Here is a 19,595-nt window from a genome sequence, read left to right as displayed (position 1 = left end):
CCCACATCCTCCCCGGGCGGGCTGCCGGGCCGCGCCCCTTACCTGGGACTCCGGGTGAGGACGAGAGGCTCGCTCCCTGGCAGCGCCGCGGAACCGCTGGACCTGGCGGCGGGCGGCAAAAGGCTCAGTGGGTTCGCGGGGCGGGTCTGGTCCCCACCGCAGCGACTTCGGGCTGAGGCTCGGGCTGCAGCGGGGCTGGGCCACCACCGCGTCCAGGGCCCACCCATGCCCCGCCCAGGGGCGGAGTCCCTATTCGCCGGGCCCCCAGCTCTGGGCAGGTGTAGGAAATCCGAGGTATCTTGGGGCCCGGAGCTCCCCAATATCTGGGTGACTATCGTGATTTATCTTAATTCTCACTCCTCATTCCATACACTGAACTTAACTAGGGTGATCAGAGAGCTTCGATGATAATGTAGATGATGATGGATTTGTAGCTTTGCCATTTCTAAAGCACTCCCCTGTCGTCCTTACACCGCTTCATCCTCACAAGACCCCGGATAGAGAGGCAGAATCTGGACGGCTGTCTACAGCTGGAAATGAAGCCAGAAACCTGGGCATTGTTCTCTACCCTATGCACTCCTTCACACCCTACATCCCATCAGCCTGGTGAGGACGCCTCCGTAACATATCCTATCCCTTCCCCTCTTCTCCATCTCCACTGCTCTAGCCCTGGTTCAGGCCTCAACACTTCTTGCCTGAACTAATGCAACAGCCTCCTAATGGGTCTCCCTGCCTCCACTCTCCAATTCATCCTCTATGTCAGCAGCCTGAGTGATTGTTCTAAATGTCACCATGTTACCATCAACCCTGAAGAAACAAACAGAAACAAAACATTTTCAATGGCTCCCAATTACCAACAGTAGCCTGGACTGAGAAAATGTTCTTGCCTGGTTGTTAGGAAGTCCCAACTCTGTCAGAGAAGGCAGGTATAAGTGGTGATTAGCAGCACCCCACCCTCACAAGTGGACCTGGACTTCAAGTCTTCCTGAGGTCACAGGAGCCAGCTGCCAGCTTTGGTTTAGAATCATCATCCCTCCCCATACTCTTCGCCCTTCTCAAATCTTAGAGGTCTTGAAAAAGAATATATATATATATATATATCAGAATCACTTTGCTGTACAGTTGAAACTAACACAACATTAGCTATAATTAACTATAATTAACTATAATTCAGTTTTAAAAAATCTTAGAGGCCTGAGTCATATACCAAAACAATTTTTCCCCACATTCCATTATGACCTGATCTACAATTTGTCTCTATGGCCCGAGGAACCATCCAATAAACAGCCCCTCTGGTTGTCTGACTTCTCCCTCAGACTCATCCTTGAACTGTTCTGAGCTTCTTCACCCACTCCCTTTCACTCATCTCCCCACTGTCCACGTCCTGGCAGCCCTTTCCACTGTGCCCTCTAGAATCCTGTTCTTTTGTCAACAAACTCTCCTACACCCTCTGCTTCTTCAGAGAGTACTCAGGTTACTTCTTTTTTTTTTTTTTCTTTTTTTTTTTGCGGTATGCGGGCCTCTCACTGTTGTGGCCTCTCCTGTTGCGGAGCACCAGCTCTGGGTGTGCAGGCTCAGTGGCCATGGCTCATGGGCCCAGCCGCTCTGCGGCATGTGGGATCTTCCCGAACCCGGGCACGAACCCGAGTCCCCTGCATCGGCAGGCGGATTCTCAACCACTGCGCCACCAGGGAAGCCCCCAGGTTACTTCTTTACCTTTGTTAAAGCTTGACCCTCCTCCAGGACTCCTCCTGTAACCCTCTGCCGGAAGGCTTCTCACTTTCTCACTCCCCATGCACCACAGGACCAGGAGGTGGGGTCGGCATTGCCACTTCCACCCTTGTACAAAAATTCCTTCTCCTTTGGTCTCCAGCCATGCCACCTTCCACCTTTCCTCACCAAGGACATGATTGACCTCCAAGTGCTCCTATGTATTGAAGATTTCAGCCCCTGGCTCATGGTCATTCTCATTAGCCCTGTCTTTCCATCTTCCTGGTGCCTTCGGTAGCCATGTGGTTTCCTGATCCCTCAGTCCTTGGTCTCCTCTTCACATTACCTCCCATGGTCATACCTTGAACTTCTTAATCACACAGAACTAGTGCCTCTGTGATCTTAAAATCAAATATCCTGCACTGCCTGCTCCCTCACTCCCTTTCTCCCATAAGGCCTTAGTTTCCTTATTTCAAAATGGGTGTCATGATAATCATTATTCATTCTTCACAAGAATAATGAGATAACACATAAAACCATCCTTTTAGAGTTGAGAGACAATATGAGAACAGATGGTATTGTGTTTACATTGCCTCAGGTCTTCACATCACTTTCTCCTTCTTCCCTGAAAGGCCATGTATTAAAGTGGACAGAGCACAGACTTGGAGCCAGACAGATATGGTTTTCAATCCTTGTTCTACACACTTATCTGCTGTATGATCTTATGTAAATTACCCCATTTTTCTGACACATGCACCTCATCCTCATTTGTAGAAAGAGCAATAATGTTTTGAAGATCAAATAAGAAAATGAGATAGCTACTGGAAAGCACCTGACAGGCACATAGTAAGCCCTCAATAAATAGGAAACACCGTGTTTATAACAGAACAAAAAATTCTATTTTCTCAACCACAACTGCCTTCCAAGAAAGATAGACCCTAGTGTTCAGAGGTCCTTTTGTCCTACTTAGGGCCGTGAGGAGTGTGGATATGTAAGTGTGAGAGGAGAAGGGAGACACCAACTTGTTCTGTGCAAAAAAAAGGAAAAGAATTTGGAATTCACTTAGCAATATGGGTGAGAGAGGTAATAAAGAGAGCTGGGAGGAGGAAAGGAAAATGATGAGTAAGAAAATCATTGTAAGGGTAGGTGCTACATGGATAAAGGGTCAGAAGAAACCCTCCCATGGCAGGTGTACAAAGGGTGTTTAAACACTGGAATGCATTAAATGGGAGAAGTTGTTTGTTGCACATATAATGTAACCAATTTCTGTGACTCTCAAGACTTCAGTAAAGACCATTACACTCAGGAATGCTTTCTGAGAGAGGAGTTGTAAGGATGAGTGAGTGGGAAAATTGAGCAATGGGCTTTGTTTTTCTGAGTTGAAAAAGGAGAGTAGAGGCAGAGACCAAGAGAGCACAAGCCCTCATGGAATTTGTGGAAATCTCCAGGAGGTCTTCCAACTTACAAGGGTTATCAAATGTAAAAATCAATGTAAAAATCGAGGTTCAAGCTCACTGCTTTTAGATCTTAAAGGGGGAGGGAGGCCATATCTGACATTTGGGCTTTATCATTTGTGCCTCCCTATTGACTAGCAGGTGACCACCAGAGAGAATACAAAACAAATCATATTATATTGGACTGTCTTCACTTCCAGATCCAAAAGCCAAGTAAGAATAGGAAGAAAGACAAAGCGCTACCTTTTGTCTTAGATCAGATTGGCTAACAATTATAATCATTAAGAACTTAAAATATACTGGGCTCATTCACATCTTTTGTCTCATTTAGTCCTCAATACAATCATACAAGGTTTGGATTGCCATCCCCTTTTTATAAATGAGCAAACAGAAGTCAGAAAGTTTAAGTGACTTTCCAAGGTCACACATCTGGTAAATGGCAGAACCAGATACCAGGTCTGTCTGACTCCAAGTCCAGGGCTCTTTCTATTAAACCCCAGAATCATGGTTGCTTGGTGAACACCACTGTGGTTAAGAGTCCTACAAACAAAATTACCTTAAATCTTTTCTAGCTGCCAGAGCAATCAGCCTTCTCTAGCTCCTAGTTTTCATATGAAATATAAAATTGATGCTTTTTATTGAATGAGAATCAGTCACTTAGAAAAGGTAGTAGGCTCGTTGTAAATCAACTATACTTCAATATAAAAAAAGAAAGAAAGAAGAAAAGAAAAGGTAGTAGCCTAAGTGTGGACTGCACTTGGAACGTTCAAATCTTTACAAGGTTCAGATCTACACCCCAGTGTGAGTCCCTCATGGCCAGCCTAGGAATGCAGATATGTTGGCAGGTCAAGCGTTTTTCTCTCACCCCTTCAGTGGGTTGCCTCCTATAATAGGGGAGCTGGAGCAGGTGCCAGAAAGTCACCAGAACATGTAAAGCAGCTCTAGAAACATAGGGTTCATGAGAGAAGTGGTAGAAGACAGGGATGGGAAGAAAGGCACAGACTAGATGGCCTAAGGCCTTGTAAATCATGTTAAAGGTTTGGGAAATTACCTTGCAAGCAAAAGGTTTGAAGCAATGGAGTAACCTGGTTACATATGCATATAAGAAGAATAGCTCTGACTGTGGTGGGTGTGATAGATGGTATGGGGAGAGTAGGGAGCAGGGAGAAAGGAGATAGGGAACCATCAGAAATTGCTTTAAAACTCCAGGTGAGAGATGAAGAGGACCAGAACTCATGTCATAGAAGTGGGGAAAGTGGAAAGTAGAGGCATTTGATTTGTATTTAGGACCAGGTGGCAGATTAAATGTGAGCTGTGTGGGAAAGGGAATTGGCATAAACAACCAGGTTGACAGTGAAGCCATTTACTGGTAACAGGAGCAGAGAAGTTGTTTTAGTTATCTGTTGCTGCATAACAACCACTCCCCAAAATTCAGGGGCTTGAAACAGCAACAATTTATTATTTCTCACAATTCTGTGGCTGGCTGAGTGGATTCATCTGATGATTTTACCTTGAATCACTCGTGAGCAGCATTCAGCTGGAAGGTCACTCGGAGGCCTGGCAGTTAGTATTGGCTGAGGGCTAAGTGCCATGGTTCTTCCCCACGAGGCTTTTTTTTTTTTTTTCGGTACGCTGGCCTCTCACTGCTGTGGCCTCTCCCGTTGCGGAGCACAGTCTCTGGATGCGCAGGCTCAGCGGCCACGGCTCACGGGCCCAGCCGCTCCGCGGCACGTGGGATCTTCCCAGACCGGGGCACAGAACCCGTGTCCCCTGCATCGGCAGGCAGACTCTCAACCACTGCGCCACCAGGGAAGCCCCCCGCCCCCGACGCGGCTTTTAATCCACTGGTAGGCCAGACCAGTTTACGTGGTGGTCTCGCGGCAGTGTTCCAAGAGAGCCAAGGCAGAAGGTACAATCTCTCTAGAGGCCTAGCCTCAGACACTGCATAGCACCCCATATACTGCATTCTATTGGCCAAATCGAGTCACAAGCCCAGCCCAGATTCAAAGAGCTCTGAGTGAGAAGAAGAGCAAAGTCGCATCACAAAGGGGTATGAATAGAGAAGGGAGGAATCAATGGCCTTTAACCAATCTACCACAGGAATGGGAACAGATTTGGATAAGGAGAAAAAATGATAAGTATCTCAAACACCACTTCATACACTAATCGTTCCTTCTTTCTTCTCTGTGCCTCAGTCTTTTTATTTGTAAAATAAATGAAAATGCACGCTGAGGACACTGCGCCATCATCAGGGCATACCACTGTCAACAGGGGAGGAATCTGAGACACACACACACACACACACACACACACACACACACATACACACCCGAAGCATTCAACATGTGAATATTCAGAACCCAGGTCCCACCCACCACCCCTCTCTCTTTCGCCCACTCTACCAATCCTTCACCAAAGTCTGTCCATGATACTCCCTGAGAACTCTCCATTGCACGGCCACAGCTTTCTCACTGTCCTATGCCCATGATAGCCTCCAAACTTCCCCTGTAATCCACACTCCATACTGCAGCAGAGGACTCTTCCTAACCCAGGTTAAATCTGTTAATGTGCACATATGGCCTCTTGTGGTCTGGCCTCAACTACCCTCTAGCCTCATTACTGGACACTCCCCCATCCTGCCCTAAGCTCCAACAGAATAAACTACTTTTGGTTCCCAGGGTGTGACCTGCTCGTAACATCTCCATGAATTTGCCTCAGTTTCTCCCACTACCTTGAATACCATTCACTCATTCATTCGTTCACTCACTCACCCACACAACAAATATCACCTGAGCACCTGCTGTACACCCGAGTGGATAACAAATGGTCCCTGACCCAAGTTGCTCAGGGTCTGGTGCAGGATAGCAGGCTGTAAGACCCACTGGTCTGAGTTCACAAAGGCATAGGCCAAACTGCAACCCAACATGACCTCCTGGATCATTCTTAGAAGGGGTCAGGGGAAATTTGCTGAATAAATAGGCATACAAATATTCACAAAAGGTTTCTTACATCCACCATCTCATTTAACTTTCACAGTAAACATATGAAGTAGGGACAGATTCATACCATCCTGGATGTGAGGAAGAAATAAGTAGCCCATGGTTTCTCAGCTACTGAAAGTAGGGGAAGCCAAGACTAAAATCAGCCACATTAATGAATTTGGCAAGACATGGCTCTTTTCTCACTGTGGGACACATCAACGGGGAGGAGCCTCAGAGTTAGGCCTCATGCTAGGAGGCAGGTCCTGGGATGCAGAGTTGAGACTTAAGCTGAGTCTTCAAGGATCAGTAGGAGTTAAACTCACAGAGAAGGAACCCAGGTAGAAGCATCAGCATGATGAGCAAAGGCCCAAAGTTATGAAATCATATGAAGGCTTCAGGGAACATCAGGGACTGTAGGTCTCTGGAAGCACAGACAGGATGGGCACAGTACAGGTGACAAGTGAGGTGGGAGGGGAAGTCAGAGCCAGAGGTCAGCCAGGGCCTGGGCAGCCATGCTAAGGATGATGGACTCAAAGATCAGGGCAATGTGGAGCTGTTACACTGCTTTCTCCAGGGGGAAGATGGCCAAATTTACGCTTTAGAGAGAACTCAGCTTATAGAATGGAGATGGATCAGAGGTTCCACGATACAGAGGACAAGGACACCAGAGAGAAAGCTGGAGCAGTGACTTCAAAAGAGATTGAAGTAAACCAGTGTGGGATAATCAAAAGGACATAAGCTTTGGAATCAAAGAGGTCTAAGTTCAAATCCAACCTTCACCATTGCTAGTTATGTGATTGAATTTCTCTTGATCACACAGGTTACTCATCTGTAAAATGGGGATGAGAATTATTTCATTGGCTCCTTAAGAGAGTTCAGTTAAAAGTGATAATGTATGTAAATTAGGGGGTGCTTAATAGGATATTCAAGGGATCTGACAACTCATAACTAAGTATATCATGCTTGCCAATGATTTCTCCCTTCAAATACATGTCTAGGGAACTTACGAACAGTTGCACTCGCTTAAACTCTATAAAATAAGTCAGGTTGCCTCTCTAATTTTGGAAAAACATCTGTTTCCTCGTTCTCAGAGGGCTTGCTGAGGGATGCTTAAGATGCCCTGTGACCCTTTGCAAAGGTTCAGTCTCATACTCCCCCTTGTGGTCTAAAGGGAAACTGCAATCTCGCTGGACTGACCAGCAGTCATGGTGCTGAAATCAGCTTGAATATAGGGGCTGAAAGGAAGGGAACTGACATTTGGTAAGCACTTACCATATTCCAGAAACCTTCTGAAGTGCCTTCCATACACTATTTCATGTCTCTCATCAACCATTCAACAAGAGGAGACTGAAGCTCAGCAAGGTTAAATGACTTTTACAAATATCCATGGATAGTAAGAGAGAAAGCAGACCTAAACAAAAGAAAGAACTGGAAAAGCTGGTGATGTTTACTGCATGATAGAATAAAATCCAACCTCCTTAACAAATTCAGCCAGGTCCTTTTCTCTCTAGGTTTATCTCCCACCACGAACCCCCTTGGTCCTTTTCTCTGGCCATACAGAATAACATACTGTAAGTCTGCAGTATAAAAACTGCTTTATACTTCAGCATTTCGCATAGGCTTTTGTTTCTACATTGAGTGCCTTCCTGAATACCCCTCCTTTATCAAGAAGACTCCTCCCTACTCATCCTTGTATCCATCTCATCCTCACTTGGAGGGAATTTAATCACTCCCTCCTTTGTACTACTTCTGGACCTTAGGCTTGCAGTTGGTACATGATAGCTAAAATAAAATGTTCAGCCCTAGGAAATTAAAAGTGCCCATGCTTTAACACAATTATTCATTTATGGTATACCAGGCATGGCTGAAGGTACTGAGCACTAGAAATACAGTAATAAGCAAAATAGATACAGTTCCCATTCTCACAGAACTTACACTCTGATAAGGAAGGCAGACATTACACAACTAACCATATCAATAATTACCATTGTGATCATTGTTTTGAAGGAAAAGTAATGGGAGATATAAAAGAAAAACCTATTTTGGTGCCATGATCAGGGAAGATTTCACAAAGCAACTTTTACGTGGGATTTCTGAAGAATGAATTAGGTAAAAATATGGGGAAGGACACTCCAAGTAGAGAGAATAACATATATAAACACCATGAAGAACTTTGAAAAATGGAAAGAAAACAAATGTGGCTGGAATTTGTGATAGAATGAGAGAATGACATGCAATGAAGCTGGAGAGAGATTTGAGAGCCAAATTATACCACTCACTTAAACAGTATTATTGATTTTGGACTTTATCCTGGGAGTAATGGAGGAGAGACAGTGAAGAGTTTCAAGCAGGGAAATGACATAACCAGAATTCTATACTAAAGAAAGCAGTCCCTGCGGAGAACATGTGGAGAGAGGGGCAAGGAAATGGATGCAAGGAAACCACCTAAAAAGCTATTCATTTATTTAGCCATCTCATTAATGTTTATTGAATACCTACCATGTGCCAGATTCTATACTAGGCTTTGAGGATACAGCAGTGAACAAGACAAACAAAAGCCCTGCCCTGATGGATCTTACACTAAAAGTCTAGGTGACAAATGCTGGTGGTTTAGACTACGGTGGTGATGATATGGATGAAGAAGTGTGTATTAGTCAGCTTGGGCTGCCATCATCGAGTACCACAGACTAGGTGGCTTAACAACAAATTTATTTTCTCACAGTTCTGGAAGCTAGAATTCTGAGATCAGGGTTGATTTCTTTCTTTCTTCTTCTTTTTTAAAAAATATTTATTTATTTATTTGGCTGCTTCAGGTCTTAGTTGCGGCATGCTGGATCCTTAGTTACAGCATGTGAACTCTTAGTTGTGGCATGTGGGATCTAGTTCCCTGCCCAGGGATCAAACCCAGGTCCCCTGCATTGTGAGCGTGGAGTCTTAGCCACTGGACCACCAGGGAAGTCCCAGGGTTGATTTCTTAAGGCCTCTCTCCTTAGCGTATAGAGGACCATCTTCTCCCTCTGTCTTCACATGGTCTGACCTGTGTGTGTGTGTCTGTGTCCTAATGTCCTCCTGTGAGAATATCGGTCATATTGGATTAGGGCCCACCCATATGACCTCATTTTAACTTAATTACCTCTCTAAAGGCCCTATCTCAAAATACAGTCACATTTTGAGGTTGAGGGTTGGGACTTCAACATATTAATTTGGGGGAGGACATGATTCAGCCCATAACAAGGAGTGAATGGATTTTTTAAAAAAATATTTAGGACAGAGAATGAACAGTAATTGACAATTAAGGAATAAAGAGAAGGAGATGTCAAGGATGGGTCTCAGGTTTCTGGCATGTAAAACAATAGGGTGGTGCTATTGACCTATTTGAAAAGGAACACTGGAAGAAAGTTCACAAGGATCCATTTCCTTTTTTTCAGCAGTTGTGGTCCTTTTGGGGTCCTAAAGCAATGTACAAATATATGATAGTTTGGTCAGCAGCATATCACAATATTTATTGGCACATGATATCAAATATATGGGGGGATTGTATCATCCATGCAAATCTGAATTAGAAAGAGAACTTTCAAAAATGATTTTATCAGCCAGACTTTCCTCATTCACTTCACAATTCCATATCTCCTCCCATTACCTTAACAGGAACCATTTAGGTGGAGTTGTGAAGGCCAAAGCCAGAGTGTAACAGGTAGAATGTCAAAGAGAAAATGAGGTTAGGTTAGGAAAGGTTGACAGTGTGAGTCAGGCTGGGGAGGCACATAGAGTCCACGGATGGTTCGTTTTTAGATGAGAAATAAGTGTTTGTTTAAGTTTGCATAGGAATAACCCAATAGAGAAAGAGAGATTGATGATATAAGAGAGAAACATTTATGGCAAAAAAAAAAAATCTGAGGACAGGGAAAGGCTGACTCCAGAGTTCATTGGAAGGATTAGCCTGATAAGTAGAAATCATCCCTTCCACTGGAATAAAAGGATAGAAGGAGAAGATGAGACAGATACAGGGAAGGTCTGTAGATTTACCAGGGCAAAGTTGAGGGAGTTATATCAGAAGATCTGGATAAGGTCAAAGTGTAATGGAAGATATTGATCAGTTAGGTTGAAAGGATAGATAGGTGGTTGTGCTCAGAGAATGGAATTTCTGATTCAAGGTTTCAAAGGTAGAAGAGTTTTGAGTGATAATGAGACCATTGGAGTTGGTGGCTGAGATAGAGTGGAGGTCAGTGATGAGAAGGAGCCCAAATAAATGAGAGGCCAAGATATTAGATGAAGTTCTTCATGGCTTTTCATGGCAAGTAATGGGAAGCGAAGCTTCAGCTGACTTAAATTGTTGGAATATTAGGTCATATATCTTGAAGTCCACAAAGTGGTATTTGAGGTTGACTTTATCCACTGGCTCCAAACATGTTTCACTGCAGTTTTCTCATTATTTCCACCCCCCTCCATGTGTTGGTTTCACACTCCATCTAGTAGCAAATAAAAATATCCTGTGAGACCTCTCAGAATTTCTAAAATTTTAATTTTAATTATAAATCATTCCAAGAGATACATTGTTATCCAAACTTATTTAGCCATGGAATGCCTTTCTGGGGACACTAGTGTTGCAGGGATTGCGTGGAATATACTTTGCAAAATGTTTCTATAACCTTGCTAGACAACAGTTGTTGACAATTACAGTGGCTAGCCACAGAAACTTACTCTAGCTTATGTAAGAAAAAAGACTTTATTAAATAACACTGACTAGGAACTTCCCTGGTGGCGCAGTGGTTAAGAATACTCCTGCCAATGAAGGGGACATGGGTTCGATCCCGGGTTTGGGAAGATCCCACATGCCGTGGAGCAACAAAGCCTGTGTGCCACATCTACTGAGCCTGCGCTCTAGAGCCTGCAAGCCACAACTGCTGAAGCCCACGTGCCACAGGTACTGAAGCCCACACACCTAGAGCCTGTGCTCTGCAACAAGAGAAGCCACCGCAATGAGAAGCCTGCGCACCGCAACGAAGAGTAGCCTCCGCTCTCCACAACTAGAGAAAAGCCCTTGTGCAGCAACGAAGACCCAATGCAGCCATAAATTAATTAATTAATTAATTAATTAAAAAAACATAACACTGACTAGATCATAAACTACCCAAGGAAGCTGGAGAACCAGGTTTGAGGTACACATTGCAGACATGCTGGGGAAGACACCATGGCTGTCACCACTGAGTACTAAACTTGTACTGCTTGAAAACCACTAGCCTCCAACACTGGACACCACTGTGGGCATTATAACCACCACTGCCCCAAGAACTCAGCCTTTCTGCAAATGCTGTTGTCTGTGCTGCAGGAAGGTGTATCTGATTGGCTGCGCCTAGATCATTTGCCTATAGTCTAGCTGCAAAGGAAGATGGGAAAGCAATTATCTGGTATTTCCAACTTCTAAAATGGAAAGAGAGTTCTGCCTCCCTCCAAAATTTATAAGGTGAAGGATTTCTTGAATCTAAGAAGGATAATTTAGTGGCTAAAAATATTTTTTTTTCTTTTTTTTGTGGTACGCGGGCCTCTCACTGTTGTGGCCTCTCCCGTTGCGGAGCACAGGCTCCGGACGCGCAGGCTCAGTGGCCATGGCTCACGGGCCCAGCCACTCCGCGGCATGTGGGATCCTCCCAGACCCGGGCACAAACCCGTGTCCCCTGCATCGGCAGGCGGACTCTCAACCACTGCGCCACCAGGGAAGCCCTAAAAAGAATTTTTTAATGGCTACATAATACACTAATTTCTTTGCCCAACTTGAAATGTATTATTTCCCGCCTACCCATATTTACACTTAAAAGAAAAAAACACTTCAACATAATGCAACTCAAAATGCAATTACCCACTCACCAAAAGCAGTGCAACCCAAAGTCTCATTATTTACTACATCCAGTTACAAATCTAGAACTTCTAAGTGACATCTTTGGAATCACACCTGTATATATGATATCTTAATTAGGAAGTTCACCACTATAATAAGCAAGGTTCTGTTGTGGATAATAGGAACCATGCTAGCTATTTTAATCAGAAAGCATTTAATACAGGGAATTAGGTACTAAAAAAATCACTGACAGACTAGAGGAACAAACACTAAGCTGGGCCCCAAGGAATGACTCCAAGACATCGTAGGCTGTCCCAACATGGGAAATGAAAGTTTTACATCACTCGGGAAGGAATCTGCCCTCCCAGGTTATGGTTTCGGGATCACACCATCTTGGTCACCATCTGGAAATAAGCAAGCCATTGTCCTCCTGGAACACTCTGCGATAGCTACAACCTAGGATCAGGAAGCTGCTGCCAGAATACTTGTCTCCAGAGCCACATCACACCTGCGAAGTCACACCAGCAAAATGGAGGCCTCACACTCTGCCAACTCTTCCTCAACAGTTCCCAGTTCAGATCTCACATGAAAGCATCACCATAAAGTGAGTGCACTTCAGAGGCAATATTGAGTGAGACAGCATGATGGTGACTAAGATGGTCAGCAAGCCCACAGATGGTGGTACCAAAGCAGAAGCTTGGCGGAAGGGAAATCCAGATTAAGACTCTCTTCCAATAAAATCAGATCGCTGCTTCATCCAGGATAAAAGGAATCCAGTGCAATTAAATTGACACGAGGGGGAATTCCCTGGCGGTCCAGTGGTTAGGACCCAGTGCTTTCACTGCCGAGGGCCAAGGTTCAATCCCTGATTGGGGGAACTAAGATCCTGCAAGCCATGCAGCACAGCCAAAAAAAAAAAAAAAACAAAACACAAAAACAAAAACTGACACGAGGTCCCTTGCTGTTGGAGTCTCTGGATTGTGTCACCGAGTCCAGAGGTTCAGTGTTAGTTGCTGCAGCTGACAAGTTAGGCACTCAGCAGTGACAGTTTATCCTTGGAGAGGCTGCCTAACTGTGATCAGTGGCCCCGATGCTCATGGCCTAGAGTGGCATGGGAGAGCAGCCCAATTATCCCACCCAATGAAGGGAAGAGAAGTGGTGCTGAGGAGCTGGAAGGGCCACCTGGAGGGGCCTTGCTGACAAGATAAAGGAGCAGGGTGCTTGGACTGACCACTGGAGGCTGATAGGAAAATAGACATCTCAGCAGATGCCTTCATGGAAGGATGTGCCAGGACCAGGTAGGATGCATTATACCTCAGAAGATGCTAGCATGAGCAGTGTCTCTTATCTGATGTCATGACACTGTATAATTCTCTGAGATTTAAATGCCATCCAGGGAAGGAGAAAAGAGACAAAAAAAAATCCTAAAGTTGACCGAGTTTCAACCTCAAATAACTTAAAAAACCTTGGACCTGGCTGTAAGTGGTTTCTCTGTCTTCAGGCAGAATGGCAGTTTGAAAGGGAATTGTTATTGGAATAGACAATTATGTTTCTTTTTTTGTAACTCTATAAGTTGGCTTGAAAATTTATACTTGCTACACAGCATAAGGCATTGATGCAATCCTTGAGTTGGTTGACTTGAATACAAATTGCCTAGTATGGTGTAGTAGTTAAAAGCATGGTTTCAGGGGCCAAATTTCCCACATTCAAATCCCAACTCTGATCCCACTAGCTTAGGTAAGATACTTACCCACTGTGTGCCTCAGTTTCCCTATCTATAAGGCAGAGATGATGATGATGGCAATAGAACAAAATCCATCAGGTTGTTGTTAGAATTCAATGAGTTAATACGACTGGAGGATTTAGAACAGTTTCTGGCACACAGTGCTGTATAAATGTTTGCATCTTTAGGTAAAGAATGTTTGAAACCTGTAGTCTTGAAACTTCTACGGTTGCATGATCCCTGAAAGAATTTTGGAAAACTAGGTACTTTTAAGTTGACTCTTTTGAGATCTAAAAGCTTCATCATTTAAATAACGGCAAAGGACAACTGTTGTACTGTAAATATTAACATTTAGAAAAAGCTGTTATGTCACTTTAAAAAAATGTATCCACTAGAGCCTAAGTACCACAGGAATTTTATACGCACCTTATCCACTTAATTTTTTTTCCACTTAAAACTAATACATGGACAGGCTCTTCTTAACAGTTGGAAATTTTACATTATTCTCTTCCTTCTTGAACTTGCATTTCTTTCACTCTACCCACAGAATTATAAACTAATGTAATGCATTTATATGCTTAAAGTCTCTTATTGATCACCATATCATACCTCTCTATAGTAAATTTATGTATTTAATTGGAATTAAAATGCTAAAATTCTTATAGTCAAATTCTTTGACTATAAGAATCTAAGTTACATTAGACAATTTTTGTACCCTAGTTTACAGCCTCTTTATCTTTCCCCCCATTTGGCTGTTGCTGTGGCTGTGGTAACCAGCTACGTGTGGAGGTTGAGTACACCTCTCTAAAACTGCATTCCCTTATCTCTTTTTTTTTAACACCTTTATTGGAGTATAATTGCTTTACAATTGTGTGTTAGTTTCTGCTTTATAACAAAGTGAATCAGTTATACATATACATATGTTCCCATATCTCTTCCCTCTTGCGTCTCCCTCCCTCCAACCCTCCCTATCCCACCCCTCTAGGTGGTCACAAAGCACAGAGCTGATCTCCCTGTGCTATGCGGCTGCTCCCCCCTAGCTATCTATTTTACATTTGGTAGTGTATATATGTCCATGCCACTCTCTCACTTTGTCACAGCTTTCCCTTCCCCTTCCCCATATCCTCAAGGCCATTCTCTAGTAGGTCTGTGTCTTTATTCCCGTCTTACCCCTAGGCTCTTCACGACATTTTTTTTCTTAGATTCCATATATATGTGTTAGCATACGGTATTTGTCTTTCTCTTTCTGACTTACTTCACTCTGTATGACAGACTCTAGGTCCATCCACCTCACTACAAATAACTCAATTTCGTTTCCTTTTATGGCTGAGTAATATTCCATTGTATACATGTGCCACATCTTCTTTATGCATTCATCCGATGATGGACACTTAGGTTGCTTCCATCTCCTGGCTATTGTAAATAGAGCTGCAATGAACATTTTGGTACATGACTCTTTTTTATGGATTTCTCAGGGTATATGCCCAGAAGTGGGATTGCTGGGTCATATGGTAGTTCTGTTTGTAGTTTTTTAAGGAACCTCCATACTGTTCTCCATAGTGGCTGTACCAATTCACATTCCCACCAGCAGTGCAAGAGTGTTCCCTTTTCTCCACACCCTCTCCAGCATTTATTGTTTCTAGATTTTTTGATGATGGCCATTCTGACTGGTGTGAGATGATATCTCATTGTAGTTTTGATTTGCATTTCTCTTCCAAGGCTCTTTGTCACCTCTGTGTCCACGTTCTTCCAGGAAATTAGCTCCTCTGAGGCAACCCTGGACCAGAGAGGTAAACAGCTCAATAATAAATCCTATTTTGGTTCTCCCTCCTGTGCTTCACTTTCCCCAGTCTCTCATTCCTGTTCCCGAGAATCTCTTCCTAGAATATATTACCCGTACAGGCTTCATCTCAGGTCCTACTTTTAGGGGAACCTAAGCTAAAATCTAAGAGTTAAAAGTTTTTTTCCAGATTCAATTATCATTACAAGAATTATCAGTATATCAATAAAAACAATAAATATTACAAATGTTAATAATTATTAAACATAAAAAGTAAAGTTTTATTAAAATTGCATCTCTTAGTGACATGACTTTTTAAAATGTCATTCATATATCTGTGGGAAGAATATTACTTATGGCTAGAATGGGACAGGATTCAGCATTAACTATTTTTTATATCAAGAGTATTCTCAAAATGTTAAAAACTTCATTCTCGGACAGATTTTAAGCACATGCCAAAATTTTAACTTATTAATCAGGACCAGTAAGATGACAAAACCAATTCAAAGTTGAAATAAGATTATTAAATCAGATAAAAAACTGGTTAATGACCTAAAGGCATTAAAGCTATAACCTCTGAGGTTATCTACTCCCTGGGAAAGAAATCATTTGCTTCTTATCAGTTTTCTATAAATTGACATCTAACTCTATAGAGTTGTAAAATGTGTGTACCCTAATTAACAGTAAATAGTAAATCAAACTAATTTGTATTCTCTTAGAAAGTCAGATAACACTTTAGGGAGGCTTGTTACTACAATGCTGTACAATAACATTAAAAGTTTGGAACAATTTTTCTTAATACTAGTTATTACGTTTAGAAATGTAAATGCTTAGAAATGTTCATATAAATAAGTACATGAGAATGGAAGTTTTGTCATTGAAATAGCATTAAATTCTTTGAACTCTTACTGAGTTATATGCCAAAAAATCACAAGTGACCTAACATCAAAAATTTTAAATAAATACCAGTTGATACTTCAATTAGGCCCTCTTTTAGTCATGCTGTAAGCAAAGAAATAGAAAACACTTACCTTGTGAAAGAATTTGTTACCCATTCATTAAAGTAATTCACTTTCTCAGTTTCTGGAAAGTATACCACAAAGACATCAAATACTTATTAACTACCTCTCAAACATTTTCACTTGCCTTGGAGGTACACCACACAACCCAAATGCCACAAAAAGGGCTAAGAAAATCTTTGCCAATGCAACATGCTTTGATAAGCTGTGTTCATCTTATCATGTGTTTCAAGTGTATTTTAATGAAACACTTGTCTTTCATTCAATTTTTGGAAAAAGTATTATATATTAGCTAAATGGCCAAGTCAGTCTTCACTGTTAAGTCAATCAGCTACATCAGTCTTTCATTTAAAAAGACTTCATTTTGGAGAGTTGGAGTGTTTTATTTTATTTTAAAATTTATTTTATTTTATTATTTATTTTTGGCCACATTGGGTCTTTGTTGCTACGTGCGGGCTTTTTCTCTAGTTGCAGCGAGCGGGGGCTACTCTTCATTGTGGTGCACAGGCTTCTCATTGCGGTGGATTCTCTTGTTGTGAAACATGGGCTCTAGGCACGTGGGCTTCGGTAGTTGTGGCACACAGGCTCAGTAGTTGTGGCGTGTGGGCTTAGTTGCTCCGAGGCATGTGGGATCTTCCCAGCCCAGGGCTCGAACCCGTGTCCCCTGCATTGGCATGCAGATTCTTAACCACTGTGCCACCAGGGAAGCCCCAGAATAAGTGTTTTAAAATCAAATGTATTGGGACTTCGCTGGCGGTCCAGTGGTTGACTCCACGCTTCCACTGCAGGGGGCACGGGTTCCACCCCTGTTTGGGGAACTAAGATTCCATATGCTGCACGGTGCAGCCAAAAACAAAAGTAATTCATTATCTCTAAAATCAAATGTATTGACGTATACATACAGTAAAATGCCTATATAGAGTTTACAGTTGGATAGGTTTTGACAAATACATACACCTAGGTAAGCATCACAATCAACTGATTTGATTTCTCAGACTACAGACAAGTTTTGTCTGTTCTAAAACTTCATATAAATGTACTCTTTTTTGGTCTTTTTCACTCAGCATGTTTTTTTTTTTTTTTTTTGTGGTACGTGGGCCTCTCACTGTTGTGGCCTCTCCCATTGCGGAGCACAGGCTCCGGACGCGCAGGCTCAGTGGCCATGGCTCACGGGCCCAGCCACTCTGCGGCATGTGGGATCATCCCAGACCGGGGCACGAACCCGTGTCCCCTGCATCAGCAGGTGGATTCTCAACCACTGCGCCACCAGGGAAGCCCACTCAGCATGTTTTTGAGATTCATCTATGTTGTTTTATGTATCAGTAGTTTTTTTTTTATTCTGGGTAGTAGCCTTTTGTATGAATATACCACAATTTATTCACTTATTTGATAGGCATTTAGGTTGTTTCCAGTTTTTGGATATTATGAATAAGGTTTCTATCATTCTTGTACAAATTTTTGTTTTTTTAAAATATTTAGCTTGGCTGTGCCAGATCTTAGTTGCGGCACACAGGATCTTCTTTGCAGCATGCAGGATCTTTAGTTGCGGCATGCGGGCTTCTTAGTTGCGGCATGCATGCTTCTTAGCTGCGGCATGCAGGCTTCTTAGTTGTGGCATGTGAACCCTTCGTTGCGGCATGCGTGTGGGATCTAGTTCCCCGACTAGGGATTGAACCTAGGCCCCCTGCATTGGGAGCGTGGAGACTTACCCACTGGACCACCAGGAAGTCCCTCTTGTACAAGTTTTTGTCTTTGTAGACTTCTGTTTTATATAAGTCACATAATCCTGTAATTGCTGGGTTGCATAGTAAGTGTACATTTAACTTTATAAAGCACTCCCAAACTGTTTTCCAAATTGTTTGTACCATTTGACATTCCCATCAACAATAAACTGGAGAGTTCTAGTTGCTCCACATCCTCTCTACACTTGGTATCAACAGTCTTTTTAATTTTAGCAATTCTAGCAGGTGGGAAATAGTATCTCATTATAGGTTTTTTTGGTTTGTTTTTGGGGTTTTTTTTTTGCGGTACACGGGCCTCTCACCGCTGTGGCCTCTCCCGCTGCGGAGCACAGGCTCAGGACATGCAGGCCCAGCGGCCATGGCTCACGGGCCCAGCCGCTCCGCAGCACATGGGATCCTCCCGGACCGGGGCACGAACATGCATCACCTGCATCAGCAGGTGGACTCTCAACCACCGCGCCACCAGGGAAGCTCATCATTATAGTCTTAATCTACATTTATCTGTTGCCTAATATCACACATTTTCACATGCTTATTGGCCATTCTTATATCTTCTTTTGTGAAGTATCTGTTCAAGTCTTTGCCCAGGGGCAACAACATAACTTCATTTTTCAAGTCAAATAAACATGTCAACATGAATCTGTATGACAACTATCTTAGTTTCAAATCCTAACTCTAAGACTAATTCCAAACTCTAAGAGGTGAAGACCTGTCGTGAATTTGTCACCTGGATGACTTCAAACTTCTTTCTCTTCTTAGACCTCTCCCTCAGGAGAAATGCCTTCTTTAATAATATTGGGGACTGGAAGAAGCAAATTTTCATCACTTCCACTCTAGAACATTTCTGAATTCAAAACATCTCCAAATGGTGCAAACTGCCCATTTCTAATGTTAGGTTTTACTCTTGACAAACTACGCTTATGACAACTACGTACAAGACAGAAGCCTTTCTTTAATCAAGGAAGCTAAGTACTATTTCAATTTACCTTTGTTTGACACCCCAGAGGTGTTTGCATAATACAGCAATGCACCATATTAAAATTCAGAGTAAGAGGTATGCCTTTCTTCTGTGAAGTGAGGAAAGATGAATAGTGAGTGATAAGGGAGGTGGCAATGAACCGTCTTGATGACATGTCCCGGGAAATCTTTTTTAATTGTGGTAAAATGTATGTAACAAAATTTATCATTTAAACCACTTTCAAGTGTACAGTTCTGTAGCATTAAGTACATTCACATTGTTCTATCACCACCATCCATCTTCAGAACATTTTCATCTTTCCCAACTGAAATTCTGTATCCATTAAACACTAACACCCAACCCCCCTAGTCCCTGGCAACCACCAGTCTTCG

General features: G+C 42.8%; 1 protein-coding gene across 3 annotated transcripts in view; it reads right to left on the bottom strand.

Annotated features, from left to right (window-relative positions):
• Positions 1–19,595, bottom strand: part of RAB3B (RAB3B, member RAS oncogene family) — a 108,318-nt gene that overhangs the window by 64,208 nt on the left and 24,515 nt on the right. Inside the window, exons 7-8 of one of the 3 annotated variants that reach the window (XM_067007839.1) lie at positions 16,516–16,567; positions 14,326–15,481 (exon numbers count right to left, since the gene is read on the bottom strand). The exons of 1 other annotated variant lie outside the window; for it this stretch is intronic. In XM_067007839.1, the coding sequence (XP_066863940.1) occupies positions 15,118–15,481; positions 16,516–16,567 (416 nt within the window). In that variant the 3' untranslated portion in view covers positions 14,326–15,117. Of the gene's footprint in view, positions 1–42; positions 221–14,325; positions 15,482–16,515; positions 16,568–19,595 lie in introns of those variants that run through there. One more of the 3 variants, XM_059064313.2, reaches the window with a different exon arrangement.

This window comes from Kogia breviceps, chromosome 1 (assembly GCF_026419965.1).
Source record: "Kogia breviceps isolate mKogBre1 chromosome 1, mKogBre1 haplotype 1, whole genome shotgun sequence".
Taxonomy (NCBI): domain Eukaryota; kingdom Metazoa; phylum Chordata; class Mammalia; order Artiodactyla; family Physeteridae; genus Kogia; species Kogia breviceps.
This window is presented reverse-complemented; position numbering and strand designations above follow the sequence as displayed.